Below are 14895 nucleotides of genomic sequence, written 5' to 3' on the forward strand. Positions count from 1 at the left end.
GGTTCTCAGGCACGAGAGTGATGAGGACAGGCACATGGTGCCTCTGGGCCTGGCATGAGAATCCCAGGTCAATTAGCGAGAGCTGTAGGGAGGCTAAGGGAGTTAGAGATTGGTCCTCATGCAGGTGACCCATCACTGTCCTCCTGGCTCCCAGCATGCTCTTTATGTCATCTTGGGCAGAAGTCGTATGTTCGCCCAGGAGGGCCCATCAAAGGGGTCTGCCCTACCCTGGTCCCAGGCCCACCCATAGGTTTGGGACAGTGTCAGTGTTTCTGAAGGAACTCTTTGGAGATCTGACCCAAAGTATGGGGAAGTTTGACATGGCCCTGTCCCCAGGGCCAGGCAGGCCTCAGCTGAAGCAACTTTGGGATCATTGCAGTGGGCCCATTCAGAGAGTGGACCCATGGTTTGTAATGGGATGCCCTTCAGGAGACAGGATTAGGGCACAACCACTCCCACTGGACAGAGTTCTCAGTGATAGCTGCAGCCCCCTACCCTACAGGAATCCCTGAGATAGTGGCCCTTAGAGACCCCTGCAAGAGTGAGCACTCACCACCCAGCTCAGCCGCCCCCGTGCTCTGTATCTGTGCTGCCCACGCTCCACATGCTACGGGGTTTCTCTGCTCATTTTTGGAATATTTATATGGCAGGTTTGGATCATGTTTTTCTACTAATAAGAATGCTAACATTGTTGTGTAGATAATCAGCGAGGCCTTTATGAAGTTTACACCTGTGCATTATTAAAGGAAATAACAGTTCATGTGAACTCACTGGCGTGTTTTGATTTTCTTTGATAGTGTGTCCTACAAACTGTCAAAAGTCCTCTCACTCCGCCTCACGTGTACCTGGATGACTTTGGTTACCCCAGTTGTTGTTAGTGCCCTCGAGTGGATTCTAACTCCTAGCGATCCTGTGGACGGCAGAGCAGAACCCTGCCCGGTCTTTTTGCACCATCCTCTCACCTTCCGGCGCTATATCAGACAGTGCTCCACTGCTATTCACAGGGTTTTCATGGACAATTTTTTCAGAAGTGGGTAGGCAGGTCATTCTTCCTAGTCTGTCTGAGTCTGGAAGCTCCTTTGAAACCTGTCCACTACGAGTGACCCTGCTGGTATTTAAAATACCGGTGGCATAGCTTTCAGCAAAACAGCAACATGCAGCCACCGCAGTATGACAACCGACAGATGGGTGGTGCGGTTCCCTGACTGAGAAACGAACCCGGGCTGCAGTGATGACAGCCCCAAATCTTAACTACCAGACCACCAGGGCTGGCTTTGATTACCCCACGGAGCCGTTTAAATTGTACCCCAAACTTGTAGCCTGCTGAGTGGAGTTCTAGCAAAAGAAATACTTCCCTAATGAAGAGCTATCTGTTTTTCTCAGGATCCTAAGAGCTGTTGTGGGTCATTGCCTCCTTGGACTTTCCTAGTTCCCAGCAGGCAGGAAGAGGGCAAAGTGCCTTTGCAGAACTGGGAGGTGATCACTTTGGGGTCAGGGGCACACTCTGGGCCACCAGATACACAACTCTAGCAAGGTCTCTGGTCTCGCAGCTCCCTTTAAAACTCATAACAGAGGCTGCACAGAGTGACCTTGTGATAGAGAGAACCTGAGAGAAGATTCTCGTTGGCAAGTCCTATTCTGTTGGTAATCACACTTAGTTGGACACCCACCATCTGTTGAGCAGATTCCAAGAAGGAGCAAGCAGCAGTGTAAGGACTTTCTGAGTGAACCAGAACCCCAGCTCAGCGGTTCTGAGTCATAGGAGGGAGGGGGCACTTCTGCTGCACCAAGATCCGTGGCACAATAACTCAGGCCTACCTGGGCATCTGTAAAATGTGGGACCCATATTCCCATTTTGAGGCAGTTAAGACAGTAGGCATATGTAGGTCTCAGTCTTTGGGCAAGCCAGCTTCCTGTTCAGTGCCAACCTCTCCCACGCCAGGAACCACAGAAGAGGGACATCCGCAGCTTCGCAGCCTCACTGTTTAGGGCAGCTCTGACCCTGGAGGTTATGGAGGAACTGCTCCCAAGAAGCATTCTTTGCATGCAGGTGTGCAGGCCAGTTAGACAAGGAGGTCAGGGGGAAGATCATGCAAAGATAGACCCCGGAAGGTTTTTCCTTCTTCCTTTTGTAAAATGTTGCATGAGATGCAGGAGATAACCTTTGTCCTTCTCACCTTCCTAGACTAAACAATTCGGTAGCATCCACTGAGAGATAATGAGTGTTGGCTTGACTTGAATATCCTTTCCTCTATATCCTGGTGTTTCCCTTGTTTACAGCTTCTTTTTGTGAACGCTGCACACACTCTTTCTCCAGCTTGAGGAGCACTTCACTTCCTCTGCAGTCTAGACTCTTAGTAGTGAACTGGGTGGTCTCTTTTCCTTTGGGGATAGTCTTTGCTTTCTCTTCATCCATCCAGTACATCAGTTAGGTCCAGGCCACCAGGTGAGGCTCCACAGCTCCTCCTTGGGTGGTGAGTCATAGGAACAGCTGTTATCCGTTATAATGCAGGGACCAGAAGACCTGGAAACAGTGGTCCTCAGACTTTAGTATGCATAAGGATCTCCTGGGTGCCCGATCAAATCCTGACTCCTAAGCCTCACCTCCAGAGATTCTGATTCAGTAGAAATGGGGAGCCCTAGAATCTGAATTTTTAACAAAGCACCCCATGAATTCTGCTGCAAGTAGAAAAACATTACACTAAAATGTATTTATTTTTGATGTAAAAATAAAATCACAAGAATCAGTGAATAAATATGGGACCTGCTGAGCGCTCTAGTCTTCTGGGAAAAAGCCCTTCCCACTACATACTCTGGAGGAGCTTGACATTAGGGAATTGGTACCACATGCTGGGTACTGTAGGATGACAGGCTTTTATGGCTGAAGAAGACATCCTCCATCCCAGGCCCTGCCCGGTGCAGGAACCTCGTCCAGGGCATTACAGCATCCCTGCCAAGGGGTTGTCCAGCCTCTGCTTGAATGCCTGCAGCCAAAGGGAGCTCACCTGCCAAGGCAGCTCACACTACATTTGAGTAGCTCTGTTAGTTCTTTCTCATATAGAGCTGAAATCTGCTTCCCACCCCCATAGTTGCCATCCATTGGCGATACCGAATAAGACTACTTCTTCCTCCTCACGACACCTCTTTAAATATCTGGAGACAGCGCTCTCATCTCCAGACTGAACACCTGTTCATTTGTTCAACAAACATTCTTTGAACATTTCATCTGAGTCAGGTTGTCTAGATGGTGGGGAGACGTAAGATAGACAGGGTACCTGCTAGGACATTCTAGAGGGGGCAGCCAGATAAAAAGCATGTAAATGAACAGAAAATGGCAGATAGTGGTAAGAAGAGAGTAAAACAGGTAATGTGGTGGATTTGGGGTAGAGGCGCCTCACTAGATAAAAAATCAGGGGCTGGGGGCCTCTCCAAGAAGGTGACATTTGAGCTGAGGCCTGCAGGACAACAAAGAGCTACGCATGCGGTGATGGGGCTGGAGTGTTCCAGGCAAGGGATCAGCAAGGCCCTGAGGCAGGATCGGGCTGGGTGTGTTCAGCAGGTGGAACGAAGGCCCACCTGGATGGAGCACAGGGATGGGGGGTGGGGGGTCAGTGCCAGGAGTGGTGACAGTCAGAGTGGGAGATCCGCAGTACATGGAGGGCCTTTTAGGCCAGGAGAAAGAATTGGAATTTTATATCCAATGAAAGGGAAGCCCACTGCCCTACTTTCTGTTTTATGTCACAGTCAGTGTTTGCCCTCCTGCCCATTCCCAGAACATGCTCATGGTGTTAGCCTTCAGAACCAGCACAGTTGGGCCGGCGCCGTAGCTTGGCGGTTAAGTGCGCGCGCTCCGCTGCTGGCGGCCCGGGTTCGGATCCCGGGCGCGCACCGACGCGCCGCTTCTCCGGCCATGCTGAGGCCGCGTCCCAAGTGCAGCCACTGGAAGGATGTGCAACTGGAAGGATGTGCAGCTGTGACATACGGCTATCTGCTGGGGCTTTGGGAAAAAAGGAAGAAAGAAATAAAAAAAAAAGAACCAGCACAGCCTTCCAGCTGGGTCTGGTGAGCCCAGAGGACCAGTTGGGCACCTGCTGCTGCCTCGCACACGCACAGAGCAGCTTTGCAGTGGTTTATTTTTCCCCTTTAGAGATGTGATTAGTCCCCGAAACCATATTTATGTATAAATCTCTGAAAGTAGAGTTAGTACCATTGAGTCCAAAAATACAGACATTCTCCCCAACAAAAATATTTTAGTCGCCTTCTTCAGGAAGTAGGCACTTAACCCCTGTCAGGTACTGTTGTCAGGAAACTGCAGTGGCTTCCAGACCAGTGTCATAGGATGAAGAGAAAGCCCAAGGCTGATATTTCTTCTCATTCAGGGAAACAGCTTTGGAACTCTGAAGATCAGGAAGGCTTGCACTGCTCTCTTTGCTTATGTGGGTGGAATGCGTGAGGACCACGGGGAAGTAGAGTGGATGGCTTTGTTCTGCTTCAGCGAGCTGCTAGGAAAAGACCCTCTCTAGCTGACCGCGGAGGCGAGGGACCAGTTTCCTGCTGCCAAAGCCCACAGACATGCTGGCCAGAGCTGGGTCCTCCGAGCACAGAGCCCTTTGCCAGTCTCTGGGTCTTCCTGGGGAAGGGGCTGGGATCTTTAGTGCAAGGTTAGAAGGGACCAGCCAGACAGCCTGAGGAGCAAAGGCTGGGAAGCAAGACCCAGGTCCCAAAGGGGCCAAAAACATCCGAGAGCATGGGAGTCTCCTCCAGCTCAGGTCCAGCTGCGCCCTGGGTGCTGGGAATTAGGTTGTGAGTGGTCATCTCTGGCGAGCAGGGCTGGTGGCCCGTACCCGAAATTGAAGTTTGAAATATGGACCAGCAGAGTGGGACTGCCGCTAAGGAAGCTCTGCAGCGCCTGAGCACGGACCCCTGGGCCAGACAGAGGAGTGCGCCCAGGAACAGACTGCAGGAACAAAGAAGAACATGTGGCCCATGCATGGCACCCGCTACCTCGGGTCACATGGTCCTTGCATTATCTGGCATGATACGTGGCTGGCAGCCCACTGGGCTTGCCTGGCGCTCAGCAAAGGCATAGTGAGACCCAGATAGTGTTGGCCACAGTTCCTGCCTCCACTCAACAGACCTGGGTGATCCCAGTGGGTCCTGTAGGCACAGGAAGCTTCAGACAAGGTCTGGTGGTGGGGTGGGGCTGCCAGTTCTGAAACTCTATCCTTCCAGAAGAAGAAAAATGAGTGAAGTGCCTGTATTTCAGTCTGGGGTCATTGTTTCCACATTGGCTTATAGGCAGGGCTCCACATGGGTTCTTGCTTCCTGCAGCATGACCACTTGTCTCCCAGACACTGGTGGGAAACACCAAGCGGTCAGTGGGTCCACCTCAGGCAACTAACATCAATCATGAGGGGGCCCAGGGAGCCGAGCTGAGGTCCTTCTGTGATACCATCAATAGCCCAGGGCCCTGGGGGGATTGCAGGTGGACACCAGAGGGTAAGACACAGGGGTTGAGTCATTCAAAGTAAGCCCAACCAGAACGGGGGTGCTGGGTACTGCTTGAATGTGAGGATGTGTGTCCATCAGTGGTGGACCTTTGTCCTGAGTGTGAGTGTGCCTGTCCATGCGAGTGTGTGTCTCTGGGTGAGTCTGCTGATTTTCCTGAAGTCTGATCCAAGTGTGCCTGACTCCCAGAAGGTGAGTATTCCCAGAACTTTCACCTTGCCCACCAAGCCTGGGAGGCCTCCATGTCTCCAAAGTAAGTGGGCTTCATTTGTCTTCCTGGGTGCAGTGAAGAAGGGTAAACCATGCAGCCAGTGTGGTCCAATGTCGTGACCCTCTGGAGCTGTTCCTAAAGAGGGGGAGAGGGAGCAGGATAGTGTATTGAGTATCCTCTTGTCCCTGACATCACCGCAAGCCCAACGGAAGCCCTGGGAATCCTCTGCCACACCTTTTGGGACCCTGTCCCTGACTACTCCCAGGAGCCAAAGCCCAGCCTGAAACCAGTGACCACTGCCTGCCCACCTGCTCCCAGGGCTCACGGGAGATCAGCTGAGCGTGGGTCTGGGGGAGGGAGGGCAGCGATGGAGACATGGCTCCCAGTCACTGCTCTCATCCTGACTTGTGGGGGCCTCGTGCCCGTGTCCCCTGGTCTATGAGATGAGGCTGCCTTCCCTTCCTCTTGAAGATATAAAGATACCCTGTTGTCTCAACACCTGGGCATAGAAAGGCCCCAGGGAAGGTGCCACTCTGGACACAAATGCCATGACTTTGTCCTGTGGGCCCCACCCCACCCCCAGGGGCTGTAGCTCTGCAGAGTCCAGCGGTCTGCCTCTCAGTGTGTTAACCACCAGCCATCTCTCTCTCTCTCTCCCACTCAAGCCAATGGCAGCCCCACATCAGGCCTGAGCACCGGGGCCATCGTGGGCATCCTCATCGTCATCTTTGTCCTGCTCCTGGTGGTTGTGGACATTACCTGCTACTTCCTGAACAAGTGTGGCCTGCTCATGTGCATCGCCGTCAACCTGTGCGGAAAAGCCGGGCCTGGAGCCAAGGGCAAGGACATGGAGGAGGGCAAAGCCGCCTTCTCGTGAGTGCAGACCTGCCCGCCCTGCTGAGGTCTGGGCTCTGTCCCAGCCCAGGGGCCCAGCAACTGAGCCCCTTCAGTTTCCCCATTTGGAAGCCCCAAGGGGGAAAAAGCATTCGAGAAATGTTTCTCACAGCATGGTCTTTGGGGGTGCCTGTTTGAAAAGCAGACTCTCAGGCCCAACCCCACATCTAGTGTATTAGAATCTCACAGAAGTTTGAAAATCCCTGCCTAGGTACAAATGAGGGGAATTGTCAGAGCTAAGCCTGGAGGGGATCTGCCATGGAGGGGCCAGCATTTGAGAGACACACCTGCCTTGCTGTCATTCATTCATGTATTCACTTGTTCATTCATACATTGCTCTACAGCTATTTATCCACACAGCTACTGTGGGCAAGGCAGTCTTCCCAGGCACAGGGTACAGCAGTGAATGAAATGGATGAAATTCCTGTCCTTCTGGAGCTGACAATCCAGATGCCCTCCCCTCCAGCATCTCTGGAGAACAGATCCTGATCCAATTAGCAGGAGCCTTTGCAGACTGTCACTGGGCGGGGCAGAGCTAGAGCAAGGCAAGAAAGGATAGAGTGAGGAAATAAGTTGTTAGCACCACGTGCCAAGCATTGTATATATGTATACGTATACATACATGTACATATACGTGTACATGCTTACATGTATATAAATACAGATTACATGAGCACTTATCTGTGCCAGGCACTGTGCTAAGCACTGTACATTCATTATCTCGGTTAATGTTCATAACAGCCAGGTGAGATGGAGGCTGTTCTTTGCCCCATTTCACAGATGAGGAAATGGGGGCAGAGGTGAACAGATCAAATGCTGAAGGTCACACAGCTCGCAAGAGTTGGGGCTGAGGCTCAAGCCCTTGGGTCTGGCCCCAGATGCCCACCCTGCCAGGCTTGGGTCAGGCCTCGGTTCCTGAGCTGTAGCTGGCTTCCCTGGGAGCCCCCTCCCTCCCCCAGCTCCCTGGGATCAAACCAATGGAACTTTCTCCACAGGAAAGATGAGTCCAAGGAGCCCATCGTGGAGGTGCGAACTGAGGAGGAGCGGACCCCTAACCACGATGGAGGGAAACACACAGAGCCCAACGAGACCACACCGCTGACGGAGCCCGAGTACGTGGGCGGGAGGGGCTGGCACCTTCTCAGCAGAGCCCCACACCCACCTCACCATCCTGCCCACACCTCTCGCACTTTCCACCCGCAGCTCCCGGCCAAACTGTGCAGGCCAGAATTCTGGAGCCCTTGGCCAGAAATGCCTTGGCTAAGAAATGCCTGACCCCACTCTCTCCCTAGAGAGAAGGCATTCTTGGTTCTATCTGGGTGGCTGTGGGTGCCCTTAAAGGGCTCCTTGCATAAGTGGGGTCCCTAAATCCTGTTCCCAAGTTACACACACATCCTGAAAATGGCTTATGGGGCAAAACTTCAATGAGAGAGGCTGAGCTTTGAGAGGCTTAGCAGATTCTATTTAAGATTTCCAAGAATTCTAGGTTTCCACATTCCTTCTAAAAGGGTGAGGGAAGTTGGGGACCTGGTCAAGCTCCCTGGCCCTCCTGTTCTGGGAAATCTCGGGGACCCTCAGTCAGAAAAGATGTCCAGCTGTGGTTGTAATGACCGCCTGGCTATCACGGGTGCTATTTGTTTGAAGGAATGGAGTTTAATGGAAGCACAAGATCTCTGGCTGGAGAAGTCACGGCTTCTAGGGGCCATTTGGAGCACTCATCAGCTGCCTTATTCCTGACTTCCCCCATCACTGCCCAGGAGGCTGCAGAGCAGCTGGGCCCAATTGCTCGGGGGGCCTAGGATGCCTGCAGTGATGGATGCTGAACTGAAGGCTGCCTCTCCTTGAGTTGAGTTGCAGGCAGGGATCAGAAAGAGCCCGGCAGGGCTGTAGGGAAAGGGAGCCTTGTGCAGAGAGCTGGAGGGCAGTCAGCAGGGAGGAAGGGCTAGCAGGTCCCTTTTAGACTGCCACGTTCTCTGTCGTCTCCTGTCTCCTCTTCTGCCCGCCTGGGCATGTACTTCCTCTCAACATCCGCATTTCTCTGTGGGCCTGTGTCTGTGCCTGTGCGTAACTGCATGCCCCGCCCATGGCCCCCTCCTTGGCTTCAGCCCGGCCCCCTGCTTCTCTGTCTCGTCTCAGCTTCATTGTCTATTCTCTTCTACTTCCTGTCCTCCCCACAGGCTGCCTGCTGACACCACAGCCACTGTCGAGGACATGCTGCCTTCTGTCACCACCGTCACCGCTAACTCTGACACTATCACCGAAACCTTTGCCACTGCTCAGAACAGCCCCACCAGTGAGACCACCACTCTGACCTCCAGTATTGCCCCCCCGGCCACGGCCACACCTGACTCAAACTCTGTGCCCGCTGGCCAGGCCACCCCTTCCAAGGGACCTGGCGTCACCACCTCCTCCCCACCCCCAGCTTCAGCCCCCAAGGTCGCCCCCCTTGTTGACCTGAGCGACACCCCCACCTCAGCCCCTGCTGCCAGCAATTTGTCTTCTAGTGTCCTGGCTAACCAGGGGGCTGTGCTCAGCCCAAGCACCCCGGCCAGCGTTGGGGAGGCCTCCAAGGCCCCTGCGGCGAGCAAGCCAGCCCCTGCACCAGGCCCTGCCTCCGCTGGGACAGCCAGTCCCCTAGCAGTAGCAGCTCCTCCTGCCACAGAAGCCCCCCAGGCCAAGCAGGAGGTTCCCAGCACCAAAGGCCCGGACCCTGAGCCCACCCAGCCCGGCGCAGTGAAGAGCCCGACCGAGGCAGCCACAGCCCTCGCTAGCCCGAAGAGCGAGGCTGCCTCTGTCAGCGCCACAAACCCTGCCCAGGGCGAGGACTTTAAAATGGACGAAGGGAACTTCAAGACCCCAGATATTGACCTTGCAAAGGATGTTTTTGCAGCCCTGGGCTCTCCTGCTCCCGCCGCTGGGGCCAGTGGACAAGCCCCTGAGCTTGCTCCTTCCACTGCAGACAGCTCTGTTTCGCCTGCACCAGCAAAGACCGAGTACGGCCTCTCTTTGTCTGCTGTCGTCGGGTTGTGTCCCGTGGTGGTGTGCGTTTGTGCTGTGCTGTGTCTTCCTTGTTAGATGTGTCTTCAGCCTAATCCAGGGCTTCTCTGAGGCGACTGTCAACCAAGGGGCTGGGATAAGGCAGAGAGAGCAGGGACAGCAGCAAGGCCCAGCCAGCAGCTGCCTGCTCACTAATTAGGCCATGTTAATTATGTCTCATCCTTATCGTCCTAGCAGTGGCTTCTCTTTTCCCTGGAGGAGCCCTTGCAGTCGGGCCACTGATGAGCATAGCTTGGGAAGCGAGCTAAGGAGGCCAAGGTGTCCTTATCAGCCACCCCGGGGCCACAGACAGTCAGTGTGTTATCCAGTGCCAGGCTGAGTCCTCACCAGAACAGCACCATTATGCAGGAAGAAGAGAAGCAGACCTCAAGGCCCATGGGGAGAGGATCTGTGAGAAGGCCCTGTCACTCTCCCAGCAGACACCCCCACACACACCACCTACTCTTGCTTCTCCTGCTCTTGAGTGGCCGGGAAGACTCAGAGCTCCCGAACACCAAATGACTGTTGGGGCTCCAAGTTCAAGGGAAGGTCCTTAAGCTCACAGGTTTCTTCAGTGTGATGCCAAAAAGCAGCAGCTCCAGCTGGGGCTGGGGTCTGAGCCTGCCCCAATGCATCCTTAGACCAGACTCTTGCTCCTGGGACTGATGGAGACGGAGTCAGACCTAGGTTTTTATAGAGGCTCCTGTGTCTGCCCCTAGATAAGGTGCAGTGCTGCCACCAAGAGCTGCAAGGGGACCCCCCAGGAGCCCTGAATCTCAGTCAGGAAGTAAAAGGACTCTGATAGCCCTGTCCCCTCACCCCACTCATCCTCCCCTGTAGCATGGCAGCCCACTAGCCTCTCTGCAGACAAAGCATTTTCTCACCCTGCTCAGGCAAACCATTGAGGCGTCACCATGAAACACACAGGTTGAGGTGAGGGTGGGGACAGGCAAGAGCAGGTGGTTTGCAGTGAGGCCCCCTGGAGTCAGTCCTGGGGAGCCCAGCCCAGCACGCATCATTTATACCCCGCTGGGCTGCTGCTACTGCAGCCAATCAGGGTGAGGAAAAGGCTTCGTCTGCCCCGCCTTCCACCACCCCAGGTAAAGACCAAGCGCCTGGCTTTGCGTTGGGGCTGGAACAAGAAAAGTCTCATTCCTCTGATTCAGTGGCTCTCAACTTTGTCTGCACATTAGAATCACTTGGGTGCTTTTAAAAGTCACCATGTCCAGACCAATTAAATCAGGATTTCTGGGGGTGCGGCCCAGGCCTCAGTGATTTTTAGAGGTCCCAAGTGATTCCGACGTGCAGCCGAGGCTGGAGACCAGCGCTCTACCTGGAGCCCCTCCCGAGGGACTGGCTGAAGGGTGAGTTACTGCGGACCCTGGTCTCAGTGCTGTTTTCCCGATTCTCTGCAGGAAGGGCCCCGTAGAAGCAAAGTCGGAGTCCCAGGAGACAGAAACGAAGCCAGCGCCAGCCGAAGTCAAGACGGTCCCCAACGACGCCACACAAACAAAGGAGAACGAGAGCAAAGCATGATGGGTGACAAGAAACGAGCAAAGATCAAAATAAAAAGTGACACAACAGCTTCACCAGAGCATTTCCAATATTACACAAACACACACACGCACACACACAAACACACACATCTCATTCCTCTAGTGTCTTTTGCCTTTAAAAAAAAACTAAGCAGATAAACATGGAATATCCTTTTTGTAGGTTTATAGAAAGGGTTCCTTTGTTGCCCACTCACTTGTAAGAAAATGAGACAAAAAGGTTAAACCCACAGCCAAACTAGGACACTCCGTTCCCTGAAACCATTTAAAAATCAAACAAAAGGACCCCAAATTAAGAATCTAGGAAGCTCAGAAAAAAAATCTAGGTTCAGGAAGACCACACGTGGTGTTGCCCCATTGGCACAGACCAGTTTCAGAGAAATACTTCCAGGCACTAAGACTAACCGAATGAACAAAGTCCAAGTTTATTTTTATACTTTCAGTCGAGTTTGAACTCTGTAAAACCTCATAAATAAGTTATAATTTCTGTTCACTTTGTGATTTGTTCAGTATGCAAAGTGTGTCACCCTTTCTAGCTGAATTCAATTCCCACGTAGACTCTTGTTTTGTAGGAAGAATGCCAAATTGCAGCTTCTGGGGGTAGATCTCAATTTGCAGTATTTGGATTTCTTTTTCTTTCCTTTTCTTTTTCATTCCTTTTTTTTTTTTCCTTTCTGCCAACTTTGTTTCCCAGTGTTTACAAATTGACAATGTTTGACTTTGGTTGTGTTTAAATGTCCATGTAAAATAGCGGCCTTTTTTTGTTGTTGTTACAAATACTGCCTAGAGGTGGGCAGGATCCTCACAGGCTTGCTTTAGCACCGGACAACTTTACAAAATATGATTGTTTACAGTGGCTCTTCTCCCCCTCCCCCAGCCCCCAGTCTGATTTGAAATTTTTGCCTGTGTGCGACTCAGGTGAAAATCCATCTCATTCTGGAATGGTTTTGCTTTTTGGTTCTCGGTTCTTTGTGTGTTTCCTTGGGGGTTAGACCACTTTCTGATTAGCCACCACCTGGCCTGTCTCTGTGAAAAGGATCTGCTCCCCAGGCATCCACGTCCTTCCTTTTGAAGGACTCTTTAGGCTTTGTTGAATGAAGCAGAGAAGATTGTATAGTTGGGGCTGGTCTTGGTGAACACACATTTTTACCCCCAACATCCCCTTTTTTGCAGAAAGCCAAATAAAATATATACATACAATTTCCTTTTGAGCCCGGAATCTAGATTTGAGCGGAAGAGCATGTGTGCTTCAGGGAATTAGTGTCTTTTTTTGGAAATCTGTTGAAGTAAAGTAACATCGGCCTTCTGTTCCCTTAGGCAGCATTTGTGGAAACAAAAAAAAAAAAAAACAAACAACCCTGCTGTCTGGAGTCATACACAACTTTCCTGGATTGGAAACCAAGTGGGGGAAAAAATACAGAAACTTTAAGGGGGATGGGAGGGGGGAGAAGGGAAAAGCCAGCCCTTTGTATAGAAATTTTGCTTTCTTTTCTCATTCTACTTTAGAACTGCAAGCTTGTGCACTGTGGATGCGTGACTATTTTAGTGTGAAACGTGTTTTTGTCATAGTATTGAAATAAAACTTCAACATAGTTTGGTTGTGGAAGGTATAGCAGATAGTTCAGAAAAAAATATGCAGGAAACAAAAATAACTCTTCAAAGGAATTGAAGCCTTTAAACAAAGAAAATGGAATAAAAGAGATGATGGTGATGAAGATGACACTAGGTTAACAGAAATCAGTCCTCCAGCGCGCGTTCCTTTCCTAAGGTTCAAAACAGCAAGAGGCGAGGGTGAAGGACTGTCCCTGAGCCCATACTGTGGGCCACACTCCCCAATGTTCTGACACTTCTGCAGTCTGATCAGTGGCAATATGCTAGATTTTAATTTCAAACTGTGAAAAAATAATGGTCTTGTCATTTGCTAAATGTGGGGTTATTTTGCATTTTCTCAGCTCCCAGGGATGGAAATGGAGGATCCCAGTGTACCCAGCTCTGGCCCCTTCAATTCTAGGGCTGGTACAAATCTATGGTTCAAATGCACAGGCCCTCAGGAACGAGTAACGTGAAGACGGCTCCTCGAGCATACGGCGGAACAGGAGCTCCTGGGGTCTGAGACGGAGAGGACCCAGTGGGGAGTGGTGGGCTCTTCCTGTCTCCAGGTTGTCAGTGGAATCAATTATGCATCTTGTGATATTAATGGCTTTGACTGCCTAGGCCTGACCCACACTATACCTCATCGAGACTGTGCATTTCACTCCGAGTGGTTGTGGTTAGGCAAACTGATTTTGGTTCTGACGGTTAGGAAGAAAAAGAGGTACAGTCAACCCTCAGATAACCTGGCCCAGGGCAGCTGACCCCCCACCCACCCACCCAGAACCCTGGCTCCGCCATTAGCTGGAACTCAAGACTCTGCCCACCTTTTGGTCTGCCCCTGTCCCATTATGCATAGATTTGTCACCACATGCATGAGCTTCCCTTTCTTCAAAAAAGAAAAAAAAAAAAAAAAAACAGCAGAGCAATGCTTTCTCTAAAATCAAAGAGAGAGTCACTTTATTTTCAAGATGTTCTATCTTTTATGTTAAGAGATAAAAGCTTATAGTTTTCCTTTTTTAATTTTTTGAAGGCACGAGCAACTCTAGCAGTTTCCCATGTCTATGTGTCTATATGTGTATGTGCCATACATATGTATTCACATAAATACTGGCATGGCCAAGTTCTGCTGGAGGGGCTCTCAAGTGCCACGCGCGGGGTCTCCGAATCCTGAAGGGCCGTAGTGTATCTAGTGCAGCTTTTGAAGTGGAACTCTCTTTTCACACTTTTCTATGGAGCCTTCCAAGTCCCAGGTTTTCACCCTAGGCTGTCTGTCTGGATGGTGGTTTTCAGACCTCCATTAACATCCCTACCCAGCCTTCCCTACTTCGGGGGCCTTCTCTCTTGTTATAAACTTTTTACCAAGTGAAACATCGATACCACCTTTGTTTCCATTCTCACTGGTGTAAATACTGAGTACTAACTGAGAATTTTGACTTTGCATTCTGTCAGAATACTTGTGTTCAATAAAAATTGAAAGAAAAAAAACTGTTATGGTCAAACTGGGATTTATTTCAATTCAGTGAGAGTCTGTCATATGAATCAAATGTAGAAATGCTAGTGGTATTGTTTTTGACCTTGTGAACAGTGTACTGGTTAATGAATGAGGCAATGTACAGTCGTTCGCCATGTAACGACGTTTCTGTCAACAACGGACCACACATAAAACAGTGGTCCCATAAGATTAGTACCATGTAGCCTAGGTGTACAGTAAGCTGTACCATCTAGGTTTGTGTAAGCACATTCTATGATGTTCGCACAATGACGAAATTGCCTAACGACAAATTTCTCAGAACATGTTCCCATTGTTAAGCGACGCGTGACTGTATATGAAAGCCTAGTATAGTACTGTCTTGGCACATAGTAGGTACTCAACAAGTGGGAGTTAGTGCTCTTGGCATCCCAGGTGTGTGATAGCATTGAACCCAATTGGAATAACAATCTACACCTGAGCTCCAAGAGTCCAGCACTGACGTAGGCACCCAAGGCTTCTTCTAGAATGCATGATGCCTCTCCTCATGACTTGGCCATACCTCTCAGCACTCAGAACCTTAATTCAGCCCTTGGAGTTTATTAAAGTCTCCGAGCTAGAAAAGGAGTGAG

The 14895-nt window shown here is 51.1% G+C and overlaps 1 protein-coding gene across 4 annotated transcripts in view; it reads left to right on the forward strand.

The window, feature by feature from the left end:
• The window catches only part of NCAM1 (neural cell adhesion molecule 1), a 310722-nt gene extending 299027 nt beyond the window's left edge, over positions 1-11695 (forward strand). For 2 of the 4 annotated variants that reach the window (XM_014785159.2, XM_087433699.1), the window contains exons 16-19: positions 6385-6592; positions 7609-7725; positions 8791-9606; positions 11065-11695. In XM_014785159.2, coding sequence (XP_014640645.1) covers positions 6385-6592; positions 7609-7725; positions 8791-9606; positions 11065-11185 — 1262 coding nt within the window. In that variant the 3' untranslated portion in view covers positions 11186-11695. The remainder of the gene's footprint in view (positions 1-6384; positions 6593-7608; positions 7726-8790; positions 9607-11064) is intronic. The other 2 variants (XM_014785163.2, XM_087433701.1) reach the window with 1 other exon arrangement.
• The last annotated feature ends 3200 nt before the right edge of the window (positions 11696-14895 follow it).

This window comes from Ceratotherium simum, chromosome 7, assembly GCF_057802395.1.
Source record: "Ceratotherium simum simum isolate JZ-2026a chromosome 7, ASM5780239v1, whole genome shotgun sequence".
Lineage (NCBI taxonomy): Eukaryota > Metazoa > Chordata > Mammalia > Perissodactyla > Rhinocerotidae > Ceratotherium > Ceratotherium simum.